Source organism: Apostichopus japonicus, chromosome 10 (assembly GCF_037975245.1).
Source record: "Apostichopus japonicus isolate 1M-3 chromosome 10, ASM3797524v1, whole genome shotgun sequence".
NCBI lineage: Eukaryota > Metazoa > Echinodermata > Holothuroidea > Aspidochirotida > Stichopodidae > Apostichopus > Apostichopus japonicus.
This window is the reverse complement of record NC_092570.1, coordinates 9,950,970-9,969,331: the sequence shown is the minus strand read 5'-3', so window position 1 is coordinate 9,969,331 and position 18,362 is coordinate 9,950,970. Positions and strand designations below refer to the sequence as shown.

The following is an 18,362-nucleotide window of genomic DNA, read 5'->3' as shown; positions in this document are numbered from 1 at the left end:
GACTCGAAATCGGATCCTTATGTTGAAAGGCACCAGCGTTAACCACTGAGCTAACACTCCTAGCAGCTGAAATTTAAGTGGATGGCAAGCTTTGGGGGGGGGGGTAGGGTTGGAGGGAACTGCTTTGGAAGCGCAAGCATGCACCAATGTAAATTGCACATCACAGAAAATTTGATTTCAGCAGATGGGCTTCAGTTCTGTTTGACCAGTGCAACTGTGAAGGTGGCAAGCATTCGGAATGGCATGATTTGGAGGATAAATGTGCCTCCTTCCCCTCCCAGTACCACCGCTGGTTACAATAACAATATGGTGTGGTGTAGTTACAATGATGTCTCTACTATTTTTTCTGTATTTTTGCACATTTCCGCCTAATTTGTGTCATCATCTTAGCTACATCAAGAAATATGTCTTTTAAGCCATATAACTTGTATACTTTTTTGTAATGTGACTTACCTTCTTCTAGCTCATTTAATGTGAACTTCAATTCTGTGGGAAAGCGATGTTTGACAACCACACTATATTCTCCATAGTCTTCTGGTTTTAGATTGTACAAGTTAAGGCACGAAAAAATGACTTGATTTTCTTCAGTTAATGAAAGGTTTCCACTGTTGGAAAGAAATCAAACAGAAAGACGAATTATTGATTATAATAATCTCAAGGGTAAGGAAGCCTCACAGGAGTTTTTGAGACCCTATCTTGGTGATCTGAATTGTGTTACACAGACTATCAACCTGAGTATATCTAGACTTTCCTTCTTGTATTAAACTACAGCTGAATGCAGGCATGTTATTTCCATCTGAAAAAGTTAACTTTCTGTTGATTGCAAGTGACGTTTTGTTCGTGTTGCTACAAAATGCAGACAGTAATGAAACGTGATACCTTGTTATCTTTAGCTGGACCTGAGATGTCCATCGCTATATCGTTTGTATACTGTGCTGTGGGTATTGACCGCAGCTGTATGTACTGACTGGACACTAGTGTCTAATTACCAACGATATCAAGCGGTGTGTGTATTTTCTGGGAGCGATGGTGGTGTCTAACAGTTCTGTTACAACTCAATCGAAACTAGGTCAGATTACCGGCATTATAGACATTTCTTTTTGCGCGAGTTTCACACCCTTTAAACCACAGCTGATGCAGGCATGTTATTTCTAGCCTTTGTTTTACTTTGTGGCTAGCCTGTCCTAGGTCCTTGCTCTTGTATCTTTCTCTCGGTCCTACCCATGTTGCTTGCGATATTTTACTTCCATTGCAAGTTTGCTTGACACTAAATTCACCTCTGAAAAACATATTTCTGAGGAATGCAGGATTGCTAGTGGCAACCTTTACAAAATCAGACAGATTCATAAGCTCCTTGATTGTGAAAGTTGTAAATCTGTGGTCTTGGGTCTCGTAAATTATCTCATCTGGACTGTTCTTTACTGATCGGTTTATCTGCCTCTACCCTGCTTCCCTTACAGGCTATACAAAACCAAGCTGCAAAATTGATTCTGTGCAGAAGAAAATATGACAGTGCCAGGGACTGTCTTTTCACTTTACATTGGCTCCCCATTGAGCAACGCATTACATTCAAGGTTCTTTGTTTGATTTATAAATGTATTAATAAACAGGTCCCCGATTATTTGTGTAAGATGTTTACTAGGCGTGTGTCGTCATACCGCATAAGAAGCATATATGCCACTACTTTAAACGTTCCTGCCAACCTCACAAAATAGTTTGGCAACCATTTATTTTCTGTAACTGGGGCCAGGCTGTGGAATGACTTGCTGTCTTCTGTTGCTAATAATCCACATTTTTCTCTTTAAAAAAAGCTCTGAAGACAGTTCTCTTTAATGAGGCTTCTTTATATTTTCTCTGTAATGTTGCTTGTTTTTGTTCATTTGTTTGTTTTAATTTTTTCCTTGTAAAGCGCCATAGAATATCGTTTGAGTTTAATATTGCGCTATATAAACAGGTGTTTTCATACGTTTCCTACGTGGAATTGTTAAAAGTGGATGATACAAGTAAAGGACTGCGTTAAAATCTTGATCGGGCCGCATGTGTGGACTGTTTTCATTACACTTGTGGTATGAACATGCTGACATGGGTGGTCGCAGTGATTTTGAAATTGGGAATTCTGAGGTATATTTAGACTATAAGTAAAGTCTTTATCTAGCTCTGAATGAAAGGTTGCGCTAATAAGTACATAAATAATATTTGGTGCAAGGTTTGAATTATAGTGGTCTCCAGTCATTCTTCCCCTTATGATGGGAGTTGATGGGCCCTGGCAAACCCTCCCCCACCCCCACCCCCACCCACCGTGCACCCTGCAGTGCTCACCACTGCTATTAGATGCTTACCACAGGGGATAGTTGGAACTTTCTTCACAATAGGAATCGTCGGACTGGAGTCCTTCTATTAGCCATACAGCAATCCACTCATAGTCTGAACCGGCCGGAGCTGATGTGTTTCGTTTATACCAATCACACAAAGTTTCATCTGCTTTTGTGCCAACATCAAACTTGCAAGCTGCTGACACATTTCCTCCAAGGGGGGTGTTTTGTAATTGGCACGATGACCACTGTAAGTTGAAGGGATTTTGTAATGCCTCCACTATAAGGAAAGAAGAAAGACCATTTGTAAAGACACATGTATGACAAGTTTATTCTATGTATACATCAGCAATTAGGCAACAGTACGTAATGTATCAATGAACAGTTCTATAGTCTTCAAAATGCCACATTGTAGGCAAACCTTCATTTTCTTCCTGGAATCTAAGTTATATCGATATCACACTGTCAAGTGCAAAGTCTATAATCTTCTATGTACTCACTCAGGAATATATATACAGGGGAATAGGTTTATTTGTTAAGGCTATGTAACCTGCTTTCAAGTTATTTTGGAAGCAATTAAGATAGCAATAGTTAGTTGGTAGGGCATTAAGTGTCGAATATCATACTGTTTCTTTGATGTTGTAATGTACTGAATCTTGTAAACCAAGCTAATTCCAACCATATGAAAGAAACAGCACTATAGAGGAGGGGGGGGTGTGGGGTTGGATCGGTAGAGCACAGGCTTATACTTCTGAGGTCTCTGCAACAAATTCCACCCATTCTATGACCAATAGTCTCCTTACTCTTTCTAAATTTGTTTATATCTATTTTCTGATTGTTCATTGTTAACCATTTTAACGACCAAGTATTACACGAAAATTGCATGGCGTTGAGTGTTACTCTATCTTTAAATTAATTAAATTACTTCAAAGAACTGAACTGATATACAGTAGTCATGACAACACACAGCACAGTATGTGGCAAAGAACACTGAATGTCACTCACATCATGCAATTATTCATTTAACAGATTACCAACATGATTCAAAACTCTCTGAACATTAAGCCATATTCGAAAGTTCCGAGGTTTATAGAGCTCTTGATTTTACAAACTAAGTCTCTTCTAAACGGAAAACCTAAACTTTGGAGAATACAATTCCCAGAATTGGATTGGAGAAACATCTGGTTGACAGGTTTCTCATTCGATCTGGTTCATTGTAACTTTTGATGGTTTTATTGACTACGTAACTAACAACACGCTCTCACATCCTGGTTTCATATCCCGTTCATAAAGACAGTGAAAGATCATATTAAGTATGATTCCATCAACAATTCAAACAAGCCGATTCAATGTTCCTGGTGTTTCATCACTTTTCCCTTGCTCCTCCTTCTCTGAACAACATATTAGTGCAGGGACGTAGCCAGGGGGGGAGCAGGGGGAGCGACCGCTCCCCCCCTTTCAGTGTCGATTTTTTTTTTTTAAACTGTCGTTTTTTTAGCATGGTATTTTGTCAGTGCTCTTTTGATATTGAATACTCGTCAGCTGCGTTAACTCGATTGTAATCGTAGTAACATTCACGCCTACTGATTCAACTACTTACTTAGTTTGGCAGATGCAAGTAGATAAATTTAGCTTATAGCCAATTACAAGCCTACAGTTGGCCACTGCGTAATAAAATACATATTGCCTACCTAACCGCACTCTATGGAATGTCACGAACTGTATGCACAACAACGTCGACAACGTTCGTTCAATGAGTCGTCCTAAGTTGTTGCACTAACAGCATGTTATGAAGCTAAGCTAGCAATCGTACGTGATACGCACTTCCTATAAATAATTATTACATTGCTAATACACTGCGATAACGATATTTGTTTTTAGGCCACTGCATATCTGGCTGTATTACAAAATATGAAAGTTTATATTGTCCATCAGTTCAGTTCGTCAAATGTATTAAAGTCCAGACATTGGACAATAAACAAGAATCATCCTACTGGAAAACTTGTAAAAGAGCACTATGTTTGTCTTTCTGATATATTATGTAAAAGAACATGTAAAAGAATTTGAACAGGAAACAAAATCTGCTGATAATGATATCATATGATCAGGGCGTAACCAGTATGTAGCACGATAGTTTCATTCAACACTCTACCCGCCGAAAAAGACTATAGAGTGATGTGTATACGCAAATAAGATAATACAATAAGATTTATAAAGGGTACTAAATATCAGGCTGCATCAGTCCAATCGAATTTCTGCAAAGTGCCCTTTGACGTCGGTGCCCCCCCCCCAGATTAAAAGTGCTTCCGCCGCCCTTGTGTACCTTGCTAATTTTAATACATTATGTATTATTGAATTACGTACTATTTTAACTCGTTTGTTTTTGGGGTTTAAAAGTGATATTGAATGAGGTGTCTCAAGTTAGCAAGAGGCCAGGGAACCAGAATGAAAATTCGGGAAGGGCCGTTTCCGGCCATCTGGGGGGTTTGTAAAACCAAAAATTTTCTTGTACCCTCCGCGCCAACCGATGGTGGCGCTCCGCTCAGATAGTCGTGCCTACAACTTTGAAAATCCATATCAATCGCAAAAAGTGCTCCCCCCCTTTCAAATTCCTGGCTACGTCGCTGTATTAGTGTAAGAATATCTGCTACTTTATATATATACCAACTTGATGCTGGAGGGACATCAATCGTAAGGTATTTGAAAACTTAAAAATATACAGGGACGAAGTTTATTGCTCACATGCAAAACACCAAAAGAGTGCACTTTCCCAGCAAACATATACTGTACATAAGGTTAACAATTTCATGGGAAAACACAGGATTGAGGAAACAACTCAATTATTGCTGCAGTACAACAGTATTAGGCATCTTGGGAACTAAGTATTCAGTGCAGACTATAAATCCAGGTATAACTTGGGGCCCAAACAATCTACTGTACAGTAAACATAATCATTTGAAAATAATTCAATCTACAATTCTCAATATATCTACCTACACATAGGCGCGGCGGAACGGGAAAATTATTGGGGGGGCTAATATGTGGAGACTATCTAAGCGGAGCGCCACCATCGGTTGGCACGGAGCGTACAAGAAAATTTTGGGTTTTTCAAACCCCCCAAATGGCCGGAAACGGCACTTCCCGAGTGTTTTATGCTGCGAATACCTAGCCCTAAAACATGGATCTCAAGCCTGCAATTTCTCAGATTGCACGTAAAAATCTATGAAAACAATATTCGATGGTGTTTTAAGAGAGTAGCTATTACTAGACGTGTACTCGCAAAGACGTTTTTGAGTGTAGTAAATTACTACTTGCAATTAAATGCAATAATTACAAGGGCGTCGGAAGCTATTTTTGATTGGTACGGTGGTTCAGAGTGTGGCCAACTATCATAATTATCGCGGGGGTCGTTTGGTAGGTCAAACTACGCTACGCGCCACCATGGTTTGCGCGTAGCGTAATGGAGAAAATTTGGAAAATATGCCTCCCAGATTGCAGGAAATGGCACTTCCCGAGCTTGAAAACAAGACCCCTGCCATGCCAGAGTAGTTACATTTAGCCTACTTGCCGTCATCATTATTGAAAATTATTGAAACATATACCTCCAAGATTTTTTTTTTCTCCATTTTTTAGTCCTACTATTTTCTTTTTTTCTTTTTTTTGCGTCGTGAATATTGGTCCGGCGTTCGCCGGACCTGCCCGTACCGGCTCCGACGCCCCTGAATTAAATAAATGTCATAAGAAAAAACAGAAAGCATTTCTTAATGCCAACAAATGGGTAATTCCAAAACCATGTGCAGTTGCCAACAAATTTCTATGACCTAGCACTGTCATCATGTCATGAATGCATGTACCCTATACGGTACAGGTGAAATGCTAAGATTGTGTTTTTGTTCGTTTAATAATTGATTGCGTTTAAACATAAAGCCATGTTCCAAGCCTTGCATGTACTCGTAGTGTAAACGCAAATGTTGATGAGTGTATAGCGTTTAGCTCATTACCCTCTTATTTAAAACACTAATATTCGATGAGGCATGATACAGATAATCAATAATCATATTTAATTATTACACCTATATAGTATACGTGTGCATCGGACAGATCGACAAGTATGCATTAAAAATAGGCAGATGCACGTTTCGGAGCCTTGGTAAATATTGGGGGGGCTTATCATGCATTTGCCCCCTCAACTTTTTCATTGGGGGGCTGAGCCCCCCCAAGCCCCCCCGGTTCCGCCGCCACTGCCTACACACATCAACACCTGGGAAATTTCCATTTCAGTACCAATGCTGGTGCAATAAAGAAATATATTCGGATGTCTTTCAGGGAATATATAATATATAGCCAAACAAAAACCGTCATGCTTCAACTACCAATACTAGAAACCATTGGCTATTTTTTGCAGGTTATGATGAAAACAACTATTGCATAATAGTGAATACCATGGCACCTACGGAAGCTTCCATATTCCATAATTTACATTTTGCATCATAAAAAGGTCAAAGCAGGGACTGCGGCTACACCTGATAATTGGCAGGAACTAAAACAATGATGATCGCATGGGTGAATCTTCATTAATCTGTATATTTACCTGAAAATGACTTCAGAGGAAACAAACTTTGAAAACACAATCAACAAGTCATGAAACTGAAAGGTCCAATGTGTCCCACCCAAATTTGATTATGACATATAGGGTGTTAAAGCTTCCTTACAAGCTTGATGATTAATACCTATTGTAGAGGCTAGAACTGTATTGTTTCTGAATAATATGCTTTGTATGATCCTTCAGGTTATATGTCTCATAGTCACCATGGATATGGTAGTCACCATGGATATGATTGTTACCACGGTTATGATTGTCACCCAGTTTGAACTGCTTTGCACTTAATACTTAGCTAGAAGTTATTGGAGAATGACTGTATATATGGATTGCTATTACTTGCGACCAGGGACGTAGCTAAGGCCTGATGATTGGGGGGGGGGGTGTAGTGGCTGAAAATCCAACTGGATGGGTTTTGAAGCCATAAAATTCCGACTGCTGCCTTGTACTCCCCCCCCCCTCTCCCTCACGCTACTCGTCAAAGATACGGTCAGTGTCAGTCAGACACCCTATCTTTCGCGACTGCACTTTTGTTCCGAACTTTTTTCGATACATTTGTACCCACTGGCACTCACTTCAAAAACTTATTAGCCCCCCTCCATCCCCCCGCCCCCAACCAAATATTTTTGTGAAAATTCTGGCAATATGCTGATACTGAAAGAAGATAATTTGCAATGTGTTTTTCCATGGTTAAACTTATTTTATTATTACCATTAATATTGTAATGACTTCTCCAATAATATTGCAATATGGAAGGGTAATAACATGGAAAATGATTGTATGTTATTGTCATCGATGTACAAACCGATGCATGCCTATATATATGCACATTAACATGTGGAACGCGCGCGAAAAAATTTAGGTTATATGTTTCGGGCAAGTCGTTACAGCCCCCCCCAAATCAAATTGGGCTCCTACGCCTATGACGGTAAATTCTAATAGGCATTTTTTTGAGTATTCAAAATTATACGAAGTTTTGTATGGTGGAGTATAAGAACAGCGAGATACAATTTCTTAAAGTGGCAAGGAAAATGTGGTAAATATGGCTTATTAAAGGTCAATTTTGACCGAATTTTTACAATTTTTAGGTCATTCACAATCACAGGAATATAGGTCTAGATAAACTAGAGTGTGACAGTAGAAAATTCCGACTGTAGCACTCCAATTTTCCAACTATCGTCAGTTTTACCAAGTTGGGGGGTGAGACTCCCCCCACACACCCCTCCCCCTCTAGCGATCTGCTTGCGACTGGAATGCATTTCCAGTTCCAGGGAAACATTTCACCTTTGTAGCAACTAAGGAGCAGCAACAATTTGAAGACGAGTTTGGTTCAATGTCCATATAGTACAAGAGGGATCTTCAGCTAAAATTATTGCCTGGAAAGCTATCTACAAACTGGCAACATTTGCTAATAGATCTCTTACCACCTTGTCAACTTACCATATGTCTCCAATGTCAGATTCCTGGAGATTGTACCCATATCATTGGACACCGTGCAGTCATAGACACCGGCATCTGACGGTTGCACAACATTAATTAAGAGTGTCTGACCATTGTCGGCAAAGAAAACACGCTCTGTTTCCTGAATGACCTCACCATCTTTGTACCATCGAATCTGGCAACCATTAAATTCACTTGTAACCCTGCATAAGGCCATGTTTTTTGAACTTCCTTCCAAGCCATAATCCCTTGTGGCATAGTTCTTCTCATAAAACTGCAGCCTCTCTACAAGAACATAAAACATTAAGACATGACAATTTAAGACTAACACGTTTATTTTCTGATGTATAACAGTACTAAGGTCACCGTCAGTACTCCGCCATCATGTGGAAAAGAATTTTAAAAGTCACAACTTTGGTCGGAATTTAACAAAATCATTTGACTATACATACAGTAGCCTTACAAAATGATCAAATACAAAAGGAAAAATCAAGCTTCTCACATTGCAGTCTCGTTCTTCATAATGAATTCCTAGGGTTCGGAAGCACATGTCTCTCATGTTCAAAGTGAAATTCTATTTGACTTTTCACTTCAATATAAACTTATTAAATTATGAGGTCAATATTTAATATTCAAATTATTACATTTTCGTCATAATATGTTGTTCAGATATTTGTTACTTGAGGGATTTGTTTTAGCTAAGAGTGAGATCTTTTGTATTCACTGCCGTATGCGAAGTCTGTATAATTCCTGTGTATTGTATCAAGGCCAAGTTGAGAGTGAGATCTGATCGATTCTGACCAATGTGCCGCACTGACATCACGTCTCGACGTAAGTCAGTGTTAGATTTGACTTTTCTGGCGGGACTGGCCAACATTTCAAGCACTCTATCATGGAGACTAATATTCATCACAGGGCAAGGCTTATGGCGATACAAAGACAAAAAAATGATATGACCAAAAGGACTGGATCCCATTTTTCACTGAACAATTCCTTTCATCATGAATTTGTGCAGAGGCACTTTCAGTATTGCTGGCATTATGACCTCCAGTAGATATTCGATCTCCCCTGTTTGCCAAAAACAGGGGACTCTGATGGTATATTGCTATAGTCAGGGAAGATTGTAATGTACTTTAACTTTGTAAGAAAAACCTCAGGACTTTATTCTTGTAAGATCATCATCACCATAACTCTTTCTGCCTTCTACAGTATGCAGTGAAACATGTGCCAAACACTCACCAAATTATAAAATGGTAAACAGCTGCATTGATACTCAATTACATTTATCAAGTTTTCTAAACTCTCATGTTCAACAACCAAGTGCTACAGTGTGTTCCTAACATGTTATTTCACAGAGCTGTGTGCAACATCCATGTTTACATCAGCATGAAAATAATCATTTTCCATTGAAATGAATACATCTTTTCAAACATGGACATATATTCCAGGGCATGTGGACATATATCTTTTGGCATTCATATTAATTGGAAAATAAATATATGAATTTCAAAACATATCTCATTTAAACATGAAAAAATCATGTACAACATGGTTGCATTTTCAGCATTTTATGGCATAATAATGGACTAATTGTTTAGAACATGAGCCAAATATTTTAAAATCTACAGTATATCTTGCAGGACATGGAAAACTTACTAAGAAAATCCACCATGGAGATCTTTCACAATGTCATCATCATATTTTAGGGAAGATCTTTCAGCCTTCCAGAATGAATCATACATGATCTGTACATTCAACCATTGATCAATACTTACCGTTATTGGTGCAGGATGAAGATAATTTCACAATTGGTATCAAGAGCAGGAAGATTCTTAGCAGATGCGATAGATTCGTGGCCGGTTGTCTGTGTATCATGGTGACCCTACTTCTACTGTGCACACCGTACATTCAGAAACTAGACAACAAATGATCTGTGAAAAATTTAGGAGATATTTCAAAAGGTCAAGAAGTGATACTAAACACAGATTCTTTTTTTAAGGAAAAGTCGCCCAGGAAAGAACCTGCAGGGCACGAAAACCAAACAAACAAACGACTGATCCGATCTCAACCCCAGTCCCCTTGCATCAGGACTGTGACCACCACTATGGTGTGCATCACTATTCCCCTCGTAAGGGAACAGATACTACACATGATCTTAGCCAAAAGGCCGAGAAGCACAGATTAGCAGACTTAGCAGTGTGAGTACAATGTGGAATGTATACAAATAAGTATGACATGTCCTCATACAGTCCCATATGTGCAACAAGTTTGCAGTATGATTACTGTACAAAGACAAGTGTAGGCTGAGGAAACTTGCCAAGTTGTTAAAAAAAAGGCCTGCTTGAATCTTGCTTCAATGCTATATAAAGCAACTCAATGGAAGTTACTGGTAATCATGTGTTGAACAAGTCACATTTTACTGTACACTTGAATGATAAAAATAGAGGCAAATTAATATATCATTTAATTGTGTGAATACATCAAAATGAAAATTCTGTAAATAACCTAAATTTCACAAAACTCAATCATACATGAAGGGATAATTTTTTTCTTTCTTCTTTACCTTTTTTTGTATTAGTAAATCTTATTTGGTTTGCCTTCATTTCTCTTGTTTTTATCATTTGTTTAGAACATAATTTTTCACCAAATAGTAATCAGGCAGTTGTTTTTGTGGGAGAAGCCTGACATAATTACTTTGACTCAGCATTTTGGTAGCTTTTGGATTAACTCTTTATCTCTGGACATTGGACTCAATGATGACTCTGTACTTTAATCTATTTTAACAAAAGCCATTATGGTACAGTTATTGAGATTACTTGATATGGATGGACGGTTTACTTGGAAATTGGATCCTGGTACTGAAACAATATGGTTGTACATATGGTATATATACAAGTTTGAAAATTAGATCCTAGTACTGAAACAATTTGAAAACATGGTATACTTGAAAATTGGGGACTACAGTAGTACTGGAAACAATATGGATGTACATATGGTATACTTGAAAATTGGATCTACAGTAGGCTATAGTACCTGAAACAATATTGATGTACATATGGTATACTTGAAAATTGGATCCTAGTACTGTAACAATATGGATATATGGTATACTTGAAAATTGATCCTAGTACATGAAACAATATGGTATACTTGAAAACTGATCCTAGAACCTGCAAAAAAATATGGATGTACATATAGATGGTATACTTGAAAATTGGATCCTAGTACTGAAACAATATGGATGCACGTATGGTATACTTGAAAATTGGATCCTAGTACTGTAACAATATGGATATATGATATACTTGAAAATTGATCCTAGAACCTGAAAAAAATATGGATGTACATATATACCTGTACTTGAAAATTAACTCCTAGTACTGAAACAATATGGATGTACATTGTATATACTTGAAATTAGATCCTAGTACCTGAAACAATATAGATATGTATACTTGAAAATTGGATCCTAGTACTAAAACAATATGGATATATGGTATACTTGAAAATTGATCCTAGTACCTGAAGCAACATATGGTATATTTGAAAATTGATCCTAGTACCTAAAACAATATGGATGTACATATGGTATACTGTACTTGAAAATTGATCCTAGCACCTGAAGCAACATATGGTATATTTGAAAATTGATCCTAGTACCTAAAACAATATGGATGTATGGTATACTTGAAAACTGATCCTAGAACCTGCAAAAAATATGGATGTACATATGGTATACTTGAAAATTGGATCCTAGTACTGAAAAACTATGGATGTACATATGGTTGGTACAGGGTATACTTGAAAATTAGATCCTAGTACTTGAAAATGTCATTCCGGTACTTGAAACAGACCTGTGGCTAACGATTCCAGGCGTTCTTTATCAAGTAATTTCAATTCCCAAACTGCTCTTTCTAAACCTTTTTGTTGTAGGCTTCTAGTTAAATATTTATCCACAAGTCCTCAACACACTTCTATGTAATGTTTGGATGCATTTTCACACATATCAGTGGAGAGAGTCACATAATACATACACTGAAATTATGCCAATGTTATATATGAAGGTACAGTACATCTACACAAACTGGCCAACATTTCATCACAGGTTTTTATGTACAGTACACAGTAAGTACAGCTTTTGATATATTGTATGTTAATACATGAAGGAAACACACTCAACAAGATACAAATACATAATAATTTTGGAAAACTTTCACAATGAGTAAGAATGAATCTTGCAAGTTCAAAGTCTTAAGCGTCTGGTGTGACACACTGCACCCACAGTCACTGGAAAGAAAATTTGTTACTATCATGACTTACAATAAATGAGTGGTACAGATATGAAACTTGAAAGTGATAAGAAACGTATGAAATATATGCATAACTAATTATGTCAGGTACAATCAATGATAACTGTTACCAGGCTTGATCATCAGCAGCATTGCAAGACATTTCAATCTGAGGGGGCTAGCCCTTAATTAGGGGGGGCACCATGTTTATTTGTGAACTCCCTCCTGGGGGAGGGGTCTAAGGAGAGGGTGTCCCCCTCCCCTTTGAGAAAGTTTTGATTAATTGAGGGTCCTTATAGATGCAATCTGGTGCTATATTTTGTAACTTGAAGTAACTTTATGTTCAAGAATTTTCGCGTTTAGTCTGTCTGATATTTATGTTTTTAAAAAAGTTGTACACAAAATTAACCCTTTTGCTTTGATAAAGTTTTTAAATAAGAGTGTTGAAATTTGAAATTGAAATTCATGCAAGGTAGTAGTGAAGTTTAAGCACAAGCGATTCACGCCAGGGCCTCTGTGACCTTGTTAGTGAGAAAACAACTGGCTATTGTGATGGTCAGTGGAAAGAAGTTCTGAAGAACATAATACGTTTTGCCCTTCGTAAAACAAGTTTTTGTTTGAGTAATTTTTTAACACTACATCGCATCTGGGGGGCATCTGGGGGGCACGATTTTTGTTTGGGAGGACACCTGCCCACCCCCCAGCCCCCCCCTCTGTTGATCATGTTGACCACTAGCATTTAGCCATTTAATAGCATGAATATCAAAGGCTAAAATCATCTCCAGCATCTTTCCTGGAGCTCTGATCCGGCAAATGATTCACAGATTGTAATGATTTGGTCTCAATGATGTTGTCGCTACGCAGATTTGAGGGCTGGTATATATTTCGGAAAGCTTAAATATCAGTCACCATTTGTTGATTTCTAGCATTTGGGGTGCAATACTGACAAATGTAGACACTGTTTACACCTAGCTGTGTGGATCTGTTACATCAGATCATTTCTGGGAAATAATGAAATAATCTTTGCTTGTTATCAGTCATAGGCGTACGAGGCGGGGGGGCAGACTGCCCCCCCTAAATTTCCAGAGGACAAGAAATTCGGGCAAAAGTCCTGAAAAATTCGGGCAGCCTAAGAGGAGAAAAAAAAAAAAAAATTTTCTCCTCTTAGGCTGCCCGAATTTTTTTGCCCGAATTTCTTGTCCACTGGAAATATATATATATATATATATATATTATATATATATATATATATATATATATATATATATATATATATATATATATTTATATATATATATATATATATATATATATATATAAATATATATATATATATATCTATCTATATATATATATAATATATATATATTTCCAGAGGACAAGAAATTCGGGCAAAAGTCCTGAAAAATTCGGGCAGCCTAAGAGGAGAAAAAAAATATATATATATATATATATATTTTTTTCTCCTCTTCGGCTGCCCGAATTTTTCAGGACTTTCGCCCGAATTTCTTGTCCTCTGGAAATTTTGGGGGGGGGGGGCAGTCTGCCCCCCCGCTTCGTACGCCTATGTATGTACGCAACGTTACAATTAGTTGCATTGAGACCGTCGGTATAATGCGCTATATAAATAAGTTATTTAAACAAAATACGTTGTGTAAATTGAGCACGATAAATGCAAAAATGTTTGCAGACAATGGTAAGGACTATTAGCAAAACAAATCACAGGAAATTTGGAGGAAACGCATCATTGACTGCTTTCAGCATGAAACTTCTTTGTAACGCCGGGGAGTGTTTTTAACCTTCTACTTTGCGGTTGATTGTTATCATTTATTTGTTTTGAAACAAATTCAATATACAAAGGATTGGAAGAAATGTTGGTTCTTTTGAGAAGTTGCGTTTTTTTTTAAAGAAAGAAAGAAAGATATTATTCCAAAAAGTACGAAAACATGTTATTGGAAACCTGCTCAAATACCGAATCCTGTGTCGTTGTACTCTTGTTTACACAATTTACACGTTGACACTGAGGGTTGTATCTACGATTTGTGCAAACAGATGAATATTTTTTTTCAACTCCCTGGTTTAAAGTTGCAGGTAAAACGGCATGTCTATTAAGTGTTTATATGAATGAGGAATTGTTATAACGGAACGCCATTACTCTTTTAGAGATGTGTAACCATTTTCTTTAAAACTTTCCTAGCTTCCAAAATTGTTATTATTTTGAATTCTTATACATGAACTCATACTTTCATTTGCGGCTTCATCATCTGTTACTAACAATGTGTTCAAATTTGTTGTATCACAGTGTTCTTGTGTTTAATTGTTTCTACCTGGTAAGTTGCAACACATAATTTAAAAAACAAAAAAGCACCTACGGTTACAGTTTACCGTTAATCAATGAATCACAGGTAGGGATGTGTCTGTTGTATAAAGCTTTACAAGATTGATTGCCCTACACAACAAACAATAACAACACCACTGAATTGAACAATGTGGCAACAAACACGTATTTAATGTAGATCCCACCCGTACAGTATACCCACAAAGAAATGTGTAATACCCACACGTTTATAGTATTCGAGTCCAGTTTTCTGCACTCGGACTTTAGACCAATTCCAATTTGGTATATCATCTTGCTTGGCAGATCTCTTATTTCTGAAGTTTACTCTTTGAGTGTCCAGAATGAGCACTTATGTAAGGAGTCAATGCAGTCTTACACATTTAGCCACACATACATTGAATATATATGAAATATGAATATATATATGCAGTAGCTTGCCCGAATCTTTTTCAAATTTTTGCCCGACAATTCTATGATTTTCTTTATTTAGCATCATGATGCCCGAATATTTCCGTGTAACACCACCGTAAGCGCAGTTCATCTGGGCTCCCACGCTTTTGCTCGATCAATTTTTTCTAACTAGTCAATTGTTTGCCTGGACAAAGGGTGGCGGAACCGGGGGGCACGTGCCTGAGGTGCCTCAAGTTAGCAAGAGGCCAGGGAACCAGAATGAACACTCGGGAAGGGCCGTTTCCGGCCATCTGAGGGGTTTGTTAAACCAAAAATTTTCTAGTACGCTCCGCGCCAACCGATGGTGGCGCTCCGCTCAGATAGTCGTGCATACAACATTGCAAATCCTGGCTAAGCCTGTGACTTTTAATGAATTTCTGTGGGGCAAACTCAAAGCTATTTTGAATGGAAAAAATTTGTTAAGATATTAACAAGAAAAAAAACTTTAATTCGGAAGATTCCTACATTAGCAACTAGCATGATTTCACCTCATTTTGTCTCAAAAGAAAAATTGTTCTTGGTTTCCCAATTTGCGAATTGGATATTGCGGTGCTAGTATGCATATTTTCCTTTGGGGGGGGGGGGGGCGTTGATGGAGTAATGTGTATACACAAATATGATAATGCAATAAGAGTTATAAAGGGTACTAAATATAAGGCTGCATCAGTCCAATCGAATTTCTGCAAAGTGCCCTTTGAATTGATGTCGGTGCCCCTCCCCCAGATTAAAAGTGCTTCCGCCGCCCTTGACCTGGACATCCCCAACATGAGTGTTAATAAGAAACATTTTCTTTTTCATGGATGGGGGGGGGGTGCAGGTTTATCATATTCTTTGTTATATTTTATACTTTTTTTCTGAGACAAATTGCAGTCTCACCCGACACAGCGACATTATCCCTCCTACGTGTCGTTGAACAATGTATGTTTTCCTGGAGGTAGCTGAGTACTATGTTAAAATAATAAATAAGGTAACTAAATAGGAGCTTAAAAAATATACTGTCCCATTTTTCCCTTCAAAGTGATGTTACCTGTTTTTCTTCTTCTAATTTACCAAATTTTTGGGGAAGTGTAAATTTCTAAAACGTGAGATTATAAAATAAAGAATTTTTAGATGCAACTTGCAAGGCCTCAGAAGTGCCGTTTCCGGCAATCTGAGAGGCATTGTTTGCCAAAAATTTTCTTGTATGCTACGCGCCAACCGATGGTGGCACTCCGCTTAGATAGTGTCATAGGAACTTTCGGGCACAAAAATTTCTGCCCCCCCAAACTGAAATGGTCCCGTACGCCTATGTTATCAGTTGAGAGGCTAATTCTGTAAAAAAAAATTCTCATAGTGTAAGGTATCAACAATTGCTGTAAAATATATCGTCTGCTATAGTTTTAATAGGTGAACGTTATTATAACAGTGATTCTTCTTCACACTTCATGGACAGAAAATTCAAGAACCTGTTGCAAACCATGAATATTCTGTTCTGCATTTGTCTGTCACCAGCCTTCACCCTCCCCAACCCAAACAGGGTTGTAGGATAAAGAACCACCACCACGTACAACAATTTAGTGATTGGTAATTATGAATGTCTGAATTTACTTTACTTTGAGACTGGCAGTTTCATGCAGTCTCACTGAGGGCCGGCTATCTCCAATTGTCACTTACAAAACTGGTAAAATAATTTAAGTAATTGAAGATTTGAAGGGAGGGGTGGGGGGGTGGGGGAACACTTTGAAGTCCAAAGGGGTTCTCATATTGTATGGTTACACTGGGCATACGATCTGCAACAACATAGCCTTGCTACAGCCTTGAAGGGGTATTCTGCAATTTTGCTGAAATAGCATGTACTGCTGGCGACTAGCTGAATACATTTAACTAAGTTGTCCGTACCAAAAACAAGACCCATTGATATTACTAGTATGACTATATTTGGCCGCAACACTGCAAAGAAACTCAGTCAGTGATGAGGTACAGTAGGCCTATATATATACTGTATACCTGACAACGTTAGCAAACAACCATAGGTGGCAGGTCTGCACTGCGTATAGGATATGGTTAGCCCACTCGATCGGTAAGCTTTAGACCTATTTACTGTTAAAATTAAATACATGTAGATTCGTGGTTAGACTAACATAGCTGAACAAACACAGCACTGCCTGCCTTTCTCTATTGTATACACCATAATTATCAAAGCGATTCGCATCATGAACTTGTTGTACTTGAAAAATTGAGTAACTCAATGTCACATTCCAACTTACCCTGTTAGTGTAACACTGATTAAACGTCAAGTTTCTTTCTCAACAGAGTTAGCGATGATATATCAGAGCAATGATATATCAGAGCAATGATATAACTTGACTAAATTCTACTAAACGGGAAACTTTCCGCTAGAATTTAGGAGCCGCCGTTGTCTGTTGTACTTTGATGTCTATAGAGGCCAAGTGTTGCTGCGTACGATGTTTGGACACCTTTTGAACTCCCACAGGCGAGAAGTAGTAAACACGGAGTTAGAAACAGAACAAAGGGCAACGGGCTATGTGGGGAATTCCCATTTAGTAGGCTACAGAGAACAGGTTGTCACTATTATTAACAATTCAATGGACATTTGCTTTCGAGGTCCACGATAAATGGCAGTTAATTGTCTAATAATTTAATAAAATCAACTTTCAGCAGGAACTAATGCAGCAGAACGCTACTACAGTAGGTGATTTTCCGGGTGTTGTGAAATGACTGTCACTATATAGGGACATCGTCCGCAAAAAAGAAAAGAATGAATAAGGAACAACTAACATCACTGAGAAGGTAAACGACAAACTTTGGGATTCAATAACAGGTCATTACGTACCGTCCAAAGATGCCAAACGGTCAACCGGTTATAAAAAGAAAAGAAATAAGAATTGGTCAGTTAACGGTCGAAATTGAACAGGTCGACCAATGCTATCTTC

At 37.9% G+C, this 18,362-nt stretch overlaps 1 protein-coding gene and 1 pseudogene across 4 annotated transcripts in view; both read right to left on the bottom strand.

Annotated features, from left to right (window-relative positions):
- The window catches only part of LOC139975024 (interleukin-1 receptor accessory protein-like 1), a 27,412-nt gene extending 9,050 nt beyond the window's left edge, over nucleotides 1–18,362 (bottom strand). For 3 of the 4 annotated variants that reach the window (XR_011795633.1, XR_011795634.1, XM_071982627.1), the window contains exons 1-5: nucleotides 17,676–18,353; nucleotides 10,128–10,283; nucleotides 8,353–8,637; nucleotides 2,340–2,592; nucleotides 454–605 (exon numbers count right to left, since the gene is read on the bottom strand). Coding sequence is in view for 2 of the 4 variants with exons in the window: in XM_071982627.1 (XP_071838728.1) it covers nucleotides 454–605; nucleotides 2,340–2,592; nucleotides 8,353–8,637; nucleotides 10,128–10,260 (823 nt within the window). In the remaining 2 variants the exon portion in view is untranslated. Of the gene's footprint in view, nucleotides 1–453; nucleotides 606–2,339; nucleotides 2,593–8,352; nucleotides 8,638–10,127; nucleotides 10,284–17,675 lie in introns of all 4 variants that reach the window. The other variant, XM_071982628.1, reaches the window with a different exon arrangement.
- LOC139975487 (U2 spliceosomal RNA) lies at nucleotides 10,457–10,531 on the bottom strand (annotated as a pseudogene).